Here is an 11,009-nt window from a genome sequence, read left to right as displayed (position 1 = left end):
TAGAATTGAAAACTATTTTGAACTCTAAAATTAACTGAAATCAAAATTAGCACTATCATACATTTTCTTCACATAATATTTACCAACATCAAAATTGAAAGTATTGTTATTGAATATTTATTGACGTCAGAGTCAGAAATATTATAAACAAATTATTGGTAAGATAATACAACAAATCCTTAGCATTTTAAAACAAAATCAATGATAAAGCCTACCTCAATTAGGATATTTAAGGGGTAATAATATCTTCTTCTTTTTTTTGCATAATTAGTCTCATGTTATAAATCTCTCCATTGATTTATTAGGATTCATAATAATTATAATATTAGGTGGTTACACCTTAAACCAGATTGATATCTATACTTTTTAAAAAAAATTAAGATTGTTGTTATGTTAGGTGTAGCATATGCAAACATTTAACACTTATTTTTCTTGTAAGTTTATGTATTTTTTGTTTTTTTTTATTATAGAGGTTATTTTTTCTCATCAAGAACAAACAATTTTTTTAAAAAAAAATTACAGCATAAAAATATAGCTTATTCTTATCAAATAAAAAATAAAAAAATATAAATATAAATTATAATAATCTCTAAATATTCTAAAAAATAAGAAATAATTAGAAAAACATAATTATTATTAGAAAAATAAGTAAATAATTAGAAAAACATAATTATTATTAGAAAAAGAAGTTGAATAAAATAATTTAAAAATTCAGAGAGATAAAGAGTGTTGATTTAAGTCGAAATAAAAGAAATAAAGTAAACTGAATAATCCATACAAAAGAGGGGCATATTAATTAAAAAATAAATAAATAAAAAGAGTGAGGTTAGGCCCGCACCGAGAGATATGGGTGAGGGTTCGGTTTATGAGTGTTGCAGGTTTTATGGTATAAGAGATGGTTCTGTGATGGTGGTTTAATTAGTGATGGTCGGTGTTGTGTATTGGCGTTGGTGTGTTTTGCACGTGGGGATTAAAGGGGAGAACTACGAGTGAGAGAGGGATGGATGTGTGAGGGTTTGGTTTATGGGTGTTGTTGAATTTACGATACATAATATGGTTGTGTGGCGGTGGTTTAGTAGTGGTCGGTGTTAGGGTGACTCTCGGACGGCTGCTGAATTTGAACAGTGGTTGTGTCGGTGGAAGGGAAGGCTGCAATTTAGATCCATGCCGTTAGTATGCTAGGTGTGCGAAATTGTTCATTAAGGGTGTTTTTTTATCATGGATTTGAAAAAAAAAAAATGCTGGATGGATGAGATGCAAAAAATGTGACGTGAGGAAAATGAAGATGCAAAATTAGAAGGGCACTTTAGATATTAATCAATTACAGCAATAAACATATAATATTTCATACTTTTTTATTAATTAATTTTGTAAATTATTTATTTAATATGTAAAATAAAATTATAAATACTAGTATATTTTTCAAGGTATTAAAAAAACATGGTGACACCCACGAAGCTTAAAACTTTAGGTATGAAAAACACAAGGAGGTCACGCCTCCGACTACCCTTACTTGGTCCAACTAGACACAGCCGGGATGATGTTTGTTTTATAAATTTGATAGTAGTTGTATTTTAAAATATTTTTTATTTATAAATATATTAAAATAATATTTTTTTGATTTTTACAATTTATTTTTAATATTAAAATAATTTGAAAATACTAAAAAAAATTAATTTAAAATAAATAATAAAAAATTTAATTTCTTCAAAAATATTTTTAAAATATAGAAATAAACAGCTCTACTCGGCTACTCGGCTTCTATGGTTGTTCACGGCCATGACACCGTTACAATCCTGAGTTCATTATGGTCTAGATGTCAAGGATGGGTAATTGGCATGTGGTAAATAGGTGGGAAGGAATAACAGTTGGATATGGCACGTGGAATTTATAACAGTATAACACTGTTATACTTAGGTGGGTTAGTTAGAAAGATCAGCTGAAGTCAATAAGTCCATGCATATAAGTTGTAAATGCAGAACTGGAAGGACAATTTCTGTATCAACTCTTCTACTCTTCTTCTTCTTCGTGTTCTGCTTCTTCTTTTCTCTTATTTCTTTATAGACTTAACTTATTAGGCTGTAGCCTAACAGACACCACCCTCCCTATCTCTCTCGATGAGATGCTCGGTCATTGCCGAGCTGTTGCTCGTGGCGCCGAAAGACCGCTTCTTGTTGGTGACTTGCCTTTTGGGACTGACCGGGAACCCATTAAATTTTCAAACTAAAAATGTTACTCTCTTGGTTTGGATGTGGGTTTTAAGTGAGGAATTGGTTGGTGATTTTGATGCAGTCTGGGTTATGAGCAGGCACTTGATACGGCCGTTAGGATTCTGAAGTATGGAGAAATGGACGCGATTAAATTGGAAGGAGGGTCATCGTCGAGAACTGCTGCTGCTAAAACTCACTTTCTAGATGTGGGGGTAGTGTGTACAGTTACAGAAAAGAATTAATTTAAAAGGAATTGTATGCGTGTAAAAATCTCACAGCAGATGGAATACCTACCCCTTGTGTGGCTTCTCACTATCGAGAAGAGCTTACCGTTGACCATTTATCAATTTCAAACACCCAAGAGTACCTAGAAATAGCTCTGTAATTTTTGTTTCTTTTCAGGAAACTTGCAAGCTTGCGTTCTTAATTTTTTACTTCAGATTGAATGCTTCTTTCCATGCAGGTGCTAGTTTACCACGACCTGCTGGGAATGATGCGACACCCATGCCAAGGTTCATCCTATAATTGCCACCCTGGTGTGTCGATCTCCTTCGCATAGCTAACGATCTGTATGCTCAAAGAAGGATTGCTTTACTTTTTATGGGTTGCGCAAAAGTTCTGTAAGCAGTGTGCACGTGTTGGAGATGTCATCAACAAAGCTCTAGTTGAATACAAGGAAGAAGTGAAAAATGGTTCATTCCCTGGTCCTCTCCACAGTCCATATAAAATTAGTGAAATTGAGATAAATGGTTTCATTAGCGAATTGCAAGAGTTAGGTTTGGACAAGGCCGCGGCTTCAACAGCTGCAGCAGGTGAAAAAAATAAAACTGCTGGATCAAGCAATGGTCCAGCAAATGATTGTAGTCAATCCAGCAGACGTGCTTCTTATTCCCTTTTTCCTGATCAGAAAGAAGAGTACAGTGACCTCCATTTTGCTGTTGAAATAACTGTATCTGCCCCCCCCGCCAGAAAAATGAGTAGAAATTAAAATATAACTTGAAATTTGATCTTGAGCCATGTCTATCAGGAGTGATTTGAGTTTTAGGACAAAGCCAAGTCAATGCAATTAAAATGCTTTGGTTTTGCAAATGGATTCGCTGGTTTCTTAGATCCGTTTTAGGTAGATAGATGGCAGGAATATGAATTAATCTTCATCACAAGAAGATTATTCACCGGACAGACTCATGACATAAATGACCAAAAACTTCAAAAAGATTACAATTGCTTCCATTGTGTGTGTTCGTGTCTATTTCCTGTTGTGCGGCAAAACTCAAGGGATATTAGCAGTAATGATGGATCCGGATACTGTTTTCGATAGTCATCTGCAGCTACCAAAAATGTCAATCCAAGTGAAATTTGTTGGAATCATTTTGATGTTTGCTGGTTGGTATTGTATTCTTGAGCTAGCTTTGGCATGTCAAAACTAGGTAATTTCGTTGTTGAGTCTTGGACATGGATCAATGGCAAAAAATTTATTTTCATTTTTTGTGGGCTTTGCTTGAATTCTAACCTAAAATGAGATAACCAAGATATCAAATCCATTTACTAACAAAGTTTCAACAAATCAAAATTAGCTCTTATTCTGAAAATAGAATAAACCTCTAATTTTTATAAAGAAACTGTAGTCATAAAAAGGAAAACTAGAATTTCATGAATGCAATATCTGTCCGAGTGAGTTGGTGGAGGGATTTCTCATTTTCTTCAATGAACTTGACCCGTATGTTAAAAACACCAATGTTCATAATGTTTGGCTTTGTATTTGGATGAGGTTTGGGCTTGTCGAAGATGCATTGAAGGTGTTTGATGAAATGGATGTCAAATGAAGAGTCTAGTTGGTGTCCCCAACGATGCTACAGGAAACATTCTATTTTCGTCTTTTGTTGAAGGAGAAAGAAATGGAGGGTTTTTAGGTGACGAGATTGTTAATCTGGCGTTGAAGTTCGGTGAGCATGGGGGGGTTCTTATTAGTTCGTTGTGGATGTGTCGATTGATAATAGAGCTTGGGATCTTTTAAATGAATTGATTAAATTAGGGACTATCTTGGAATCCGATACTTGCAAATTGCAATGCATTATTGACAGGATTAGCAAGGCAGGACAATTTTAATAGAATGAACGGACTGATGGCGAAGTTGGTGGAAATGGATATTCAGCCCAATGTTGTTACTTTTGGGATTCTTATTTATCACACGTGCAAGTTTACGAGAGTCGACGCTGCGTTGGAGGTTCTTGAAAAGATGTGTGCAGGTAAAGAGAGTGGTGGCTTAAGCGTTTCAGTTGAACCAGTTGTTGTTATTTACAAGACACTGATTGAGGACTTAGCAAAGTTGGAAGGCAAGCAGAGGGATTGGGTTTGATGGAACGAACGGGATTGCAAAAGGGATGTTCTCCTGATACAATTACGTACAATTGCTTGATCAAGGGGTTTTGTAAAGCGGGTGAGGGACAAAAGGGAAAGGAGCTGTTTGATGAGATGAATAAAGATGGGGTTGCACCAAACGTTGTCACTATTGGTACTTTGGTTGGTGGAATGTGTAGAACTGGGAGAGTCGGTAGGGTGGTTGAGGTGCGAAGGAGAGGTTTGAGAGGCAATGCTGTTGCTTACTCTGCTTTGATCAGTGCTTTCTGTAACGTGAACAACTTCGAAAACGCAACGGAATTCTTCAATGAAATGTTGACGAGTGGATGTTCTCCGGATGCAATTGTCTACTATAACATGATCTCTGGTTTTAGCCAAGATGGAAGGATGGATGATGGCAGTCTTGTCTTGTCAAAGTGGAAAGAGGTTGGCTTCCGCCATGACACGGTGTGCTATGATGTTTTGATTGGAGGGTTTTGCAGGAAGATCAAGTTTAATAGAGTTTTTGCGTTGCTCAAGGAAATGGACGCAGCTGGATTGGAACCTGCTATCGCTTATAACACTTTGATTGCTTTATATCAGCAAAACTGTGGATTTAAAGTTTGCCCAGAGAGTCCTGAAAAAGATGTTCTAGGACGGTGTGGTGCCCACTAATGCTACATACAGCTTTCTGATAAATGCATAGTGCTTAAATGGAAATGTGAACGGAGCTATGGAGATTTTCAAAGACATGAAAGCTGCATCCAAGGTTCCACCAAACACTTATATACAACAACTCGTAGACTTTGTTCAAGAACAATGAAGTGAATCTGCTGTTTCCTTGATGGAAGATATGAAAATTAGGAGGGTCAACACCGAATACCACCACATACAACGCTATATTCAAAGGCCTAAGAGAGGAGAAAGATTTGGAAAAGGCGTTTGAATTCATGTATGAAAGAGCATGCTTGTAATCCTGATTATATAACTATGGAGATCCCCTCACAGAGTGGCTCTCTGCAGTTGGTGAAGCAGAGAAGTTGAAAATCTTGTTGGGGGATATGAAGTTTTTCATTCCGCTGCACGGAAAGCTTCTGCGAGGACGTGGACCTTGCATACATGTAAGTTCGCAGTTTTTGCGAGACACCAAGAAGCTCTCCAATTTCCTGTCTGTACGATTTCTCCCCAGGTTGTGATATTTGTTGGGGCTTCAAGCAGGGTTTTTTTAGAGAACCCCATCCAGAGGTGTATCAATATGAGCGTTCTAATCCCACGACTCCACCCGATCAATGATGGATTCCTTCCTCTCATTTTTAGTGTTATTTTATTTTTCATGTACACAAATTTGGATCTCCCTGAGAAACCAAGGAGATGTCAAAAACGTTTTATGTCCAAGTTCCTGCAGCTGCCGTACACATTGTGGGTGCTTCAGAAGAGGCAAACATGTCATGGGAATAAACTTTCTTAATCTATTGCTGTCATTAAATAGTCAGGACTAATAGAAAAAAAGTGGAGACTAAATGCCGGGGGGGGGGGGGAGGTGTTTGGATAGTGAACAACTAAAACTAATTCTAATTTTAGTAACAATCTACAGATCAACAAAAGGAATAAACTCTTTCCTTCTTTCCTACACCATTCACTTCACAGGCACAAGGCATGGATGTCTTCGAGATCCTACTTCTAGTAAAATGATACAAGAGTATACATAACGGGAAAAGAAAAGAAAAGCTCAAGGCCAATGTAGGAGATGCCATTAGCTAATGTCAGATACTTCCGGCTGCCGTGGCAGCATTACTGTTAGGATGCCAAGGCAGACCAAAACTTGCAGGAAAATGATCAGAGAAAAATCCGGTAGCCGGAACAACAAATTCCTCCAAACCCGCAAAGAAATCATCACCAACAGCTATCTCTGAGAATCCAGCAAGCTCATCTTCATCGTCGTCTTCCGTTATATCTTTCTCTTCTCTGCTTAATTCTGTGTCCGTAGTGCTTTGAACTAGTAGCTCATCTTCCAGGGAAGTTGCTGGAGATGAGCAAGTGGGTTGGGCTGGTGATGATGGTTTGTTAGAATCGTCAGATGTACCAGTTTGTGGTGTTGAGGTCTTCTGACGCGTGCTACCTGCTAGAGAGTTTCTGTGTGTAGGGGCAGGGTGGTTGTGCTCTGCTGTGTACGTCACTATGAACATTCCTGGGTCGGATCTGTTTCTCTCCACTTGTTTCCGGGCCAAACACCCTTTTGAGCTGCTGCATCTGTAATAGCCCCTGTTAATCACAGAAAAAACGAAAGTTTTAATCAAATAGATATTGAAAATTTACAAGCTTTGACTTGATACCAGACCGAGAAAAAAACGAGAAAAGCAGACATAATTATTGAATACCAAGATAAAAGGCAGGCTTTGATTAAATTCAACACGGATACATAATATATTACCTTGGATATGGAGAGCCTTTGATTGGTTTTTGCCCATATTTACGCCATGCCCACACATCTGAAGATAGAGCCTCTGCTGGTACTTGGCATACTTTCTTTAACTGGTTCTTTCTGTGACAAGACATAAATATACAAATGAACCATATTTTAGCAAAAGAGTCGTCTTTCTTTGATGACTATCTACCAAATCAAATAATTTTACTCGCTAGAAGTGAAAAGTAAGCAGATTTACCTTCTTTTGGATCGAGGTGTGTGAGAATTTCCACTGCTAGTCACAGAACCGGCATGAGACCGCTTAGGCTGTGACTTTTTTTGCTGTTGTTTTGGCTGGGTTTGTAAATCCTTGTTAAAACTGACAAACGAAGAAAACGAAGAGATAGGTGTGCAGGCTTGTGGAGAATAAAGGAGGGGCTGAGTTTTGGGGAAAAATGGCTTGTAAAGCTCATCCAGTTCTCCAATAACATTTCTTGTTTCAAAGGGATCTGGATGAGAGAAAAGATGGCCACCTTGCTCACTGCCAAAACCAGAAAAGCAAGAATATTGAGGATAATAATCTGATCTATAACCACTAGAAGTGCCGTTGCCGTTGCTGTTGCTGTTGCTGTTGATGGTGGTTGTGGCTGTGGCTGTGGTGGAGGCAGAGGGAGAGGTGGTGCAGCCTCTGACCACAGCATGAAGATCCCAATCAATATCCTCCATGGCTTCAGAGACAAGGCCTGTGAATCTGTACCTTTCTTCTGCGACTGATGTTATCGAGAGAAGACAAAAGAAAGGGCTGACTTTTTGAGAGAGAGAGGGTTAGGGGTTGTGATGAGGAGAGACAATAATATATAGAAAAAGAGAGTGGCAATTTGGCATCTCGGTGTTTATCTTGTCATTTGCTTTCGAGAAACAGTGCTGGTTTTGGGGTTGACTTGGGAAAATGTCAAAGGGTTGCGTGGGGTTGGGTTGTGGCCTTGGATTAGTGTTGGAAAGTCTACACGGCGTCTGTCTGTACGCCTGTAAGTGGAGGCTTGTGAATTACCGACAAAGGAGAAGAGAAAAAATAAAGTGGAAGCCAGTTTACTTTTGGGTGTGTCTGGACTCTGGATGAATGGATGGGTGCTCCATTTTAAAGGTTTTTTTTCCTTTCTCATCGCGAATTTACAACAAATGTTTTGTTCCTTTATTTGCTTTGCTACTGAAAATTTTAAGGTGTTTCTATTTTCTACGTTGTTGTTGCGAATACAGAGGTACACAGCAGTCATATGAAAAATCCCTGTTATAAGAGAAAATGGTACTTTTAACTAACTTAGTCTTATTATATCTATTATCTCTAATTTAATTTAATAACGGTATAATAATGAATCACCAGAAATTTAATGAATTTTAGAGTATTTGAAAGTGTGATAATGATTGATTTTCAAAGTTTTTTTAAAAATATACTAAAATAATTTTTTAATTTTTTAAAATTTATTTTTGACATCAATACATTAAAATAATTTAAAAATATAAAAAAATTAAATTTTAATTAACCCCTATTTAAACCACAATCTCAAATAATAGCTTCATGTTTCGCACCATATGAAAAAGTATGGGATTATCATTACGGTAAAACACCTATAACTCTCTAAAAATTAAATAGATGAAAGAAGATAAAAAAAAATATAAAAGAACTTACTAAATAAATGAAATCAAATTAAAAAATATCCTACAACAATAAATCAATTTAAAAAATATCCTAATTACATAGAATATCCTTTAGTCACGCTCAATTCCCATAAAAGACATTTAAATTCAGTAGTGTAACTCGTGTTTGTCAAGATTTTGCAACCTTTGTTTATTTGTTTTTAAGTTTTATGTTCAAATGATATTTCTCATTGGGTTCAAATTCATCTTCTTCGGTTCATAAAAATCTTATCTTCTATGATTTAACTATTATTTTAACAATTTGCTCAACTCTCTGGAACTATGGTATTATTATTATTATTATTATTATTATTATTATTATTATTATTATTATTATTATATATAAGTAATTCATTGTATTTCAAGCCATAAAATACTATATATTAAAATAATATTTTTTATATTTTTACTTTTCCCAGCAAAAACCAATGGCCTTGTTAATGAGGTAATATTCTTCCTTTTTTTCTTTTTACATGACTCTTTTTATCAAATTAATTAGGACAAATAAGCTTTTTTATATTTTTTTAGTATAGTAAAATTACTTAAATACCCTTAAAAACAATTAACATTAAACTAGCTTCTTATTCTTCTTTTTTCAAGTATGGTAAAATGATAGAATTACTCTTAAAATAAAATAAAAATTATTAAGCTACATGCTAGATATTTTTATATTTTTAAGTTGGTTTTTTGTTACAGTCAAGTTAAAAGATAGACAATTTAGTATTCTAATATATAATATTATTTTAAAAAAATGGTTAGTACATACAGCCGGTGTACTAACTAGTCAAACACTCATGTTGTTTTGGCAGATTTACAATGCTTTTAGAGTTATGTTTAAATTATTTTAGCGGTCTCTCAAACACTAAAGCGTTTTGTGTAGCTAACAGAACATCAATTTAGCCCATTAACTTTTCTTTTCTTTTCTTTTTTCTCTCCTCGGACTCTCATGCCATCTCCTCTAATTTTTCAAAGAATTTCTTTTTTTTCTTTAACGTTGATCTCTATTTTTTATTATAATTTGTTTTATTTAAAATAATTTATAAAATTAGAATTGTTTTTTTATCTAACATATTTGATTCAAATTCTTTTTATTGCTATTTTTTATCACTCTCTTGATTTATTTTATTTTTCAATTTCATCCCTTATTATTTTATTTTATTTTTATTTTATTTTTATTTGTACACCAATTTTTTATTCACAATATTTTGATTGTTATTTTTATTTTATTTATTTTTTAATTTTTCCCTTGTTTATTTATTTTATTTAATTATTATACCAAATCTGACCCTTATTCTTTTCACAACTATTTTTTTTTTAATTTTGGATCATTGGGATTTTTTCTTCATGATTTTTTTGGATTTTTCTTTTACGGGGTAACCAAGTTTCATAACCCGGATTATGAGTTTTAAAAATTAGCTCAATTTTCAATTGATTCTTTTTAATATTTTTCAATTTTATTTTTTAACGTTAGATTATTGGAACTTTAGCTTCATGATTTTTGCAGCTTTATTTTTCATGGGTTTATTTCAATCGCACATCTTAGATTACAAGTTAGTTAAGTTAACTTGATTGACTTGTTGTTTTTTTTTTTTCTATTGTTTTAAAATTGATTCCTCTTAGTTTAGCATTCATTGTTTAGTTTGGTTGGGAGTTAATCTTTATTATCTTATTTAATTTGTTTTTATAGAGTTATCTCATATCTCATAACCAGGACCGTAAATTTAGCATGCTTGCTCAAGTTAGATTTTTTTTAAAATAATTTTTTTTAATTTGTCAGTGAGTATTTGATTTATTGATAATCGAGCTTCAATTTGTTTTCATCTTTTTCTTTTTAAGGTTATTTTATTTTAATTTTATTTTAATTTTATTATCAAATAAAATCATTAAGATCTTTTAAGAATATTTAAAAGATATATTTTTACAATATAGATAAGTGTTTATTTTTTTCCATTGATCATTGTTTTCCCATTGGTTTTTTTATAATTATATTATTAAATTAACCAATATTATTGAACTAATTTAAATCACTAACCCGAATCCTAAATTTTCCTTGCTCCTTAAAAATTGCTACCATCACTTGGATATCCTATTTCTACACCAAAATGTTTTGACTTGACCTCGGCATAGCATAGACATGTCTAAGTAAATCTCTATTCTATATAAATCAGTGACCTTTTTATTTCATTGTTACATATTATTTTTAATTTTATTTTTTTAAAATAATCAAATGAATGGACTCTGCTAACAAATATTATCCTTAAATAATAAAATAAAGACTAGTTTAAAAAATTGTTATGGTGTTAAAAAGTAACTAGTAATATTTTATTAATTATTTCTTACCCTCATTAGAAAAAAAAAACTGA

General features: G+C 33.8%; 2 protein-coding genes across 2 annotated transcripts; one reads left to right on the top strand and one right to left on the bottom strand.

Moving 5' to 3' along the window:
• The first annotated feature begins 2,122 nt into the window (after positions 1–2,122).
• On the top strand, positions 2,123–5,222 carry LOC105119523 (pentatricopeptide repeat-containing protein At3g61520, mitochondrial-like). Its single transcript, XM_011017664.1, has 6 exons — positions 2,123–2,173; positions 2,309–2,422; positions 2,839–3,159; positions 4,036–4,153; positions 4,292–4,560; positions 4,632–5,222. Exons 1-6 carry the CDS (start codon positions 2,123–2,125, stop codon positions 5,220–5,222), a joined length of 1,464 nt encoding a protein of 487 aa, XP_011015966.1.
• Positions 5,223–6,100: 878 nt separating this feature from the next.
• LOC105119522 (WRKY transcription factor 22-like) lies at positions 6,101–7,817 on the bottom strand. Its single transcript, XM_011017663.1, has 3 exons — positions 7,211–7,817; positions 6,979–7,089; positions 6,101–6,809 (listed from the first exon to the last, which is right to left on the bottom strand). Exons 1-3 carry the CDS (start codon positions 7,675–7,677, stop codon positions 6,311–6,313), a joined length of 1,077 nt encoding a protein of 358 aa, XP_011015965.1. The 5' UTR covers positions 7,678–7,817; the 3' UTR covers positions 6,101–6,310.
• Between the last annotated feature and the right edge of the window lie 3,192 nt (positions 7,818–11,009).

Source organism: Populus euphratica, unplaced genomic scaffold (assembly GCF_000495115.2).
Source record: "Populus euphratica unplaced genomic scaffold, PopEup_1.0 scaffold3044.1, whole genome shotgun sequence".
NCBI classification, from domain to species: domain Eukaryota; kingdom Viridiplantae; phylum Streptophyta; class Magnoliopsida; order Malpighiales; family Salicaceae; genus Populus; species Populus euphratica.
This window is presented reverse-complemented; position numbering and strand designations above follow the sequence as displayed.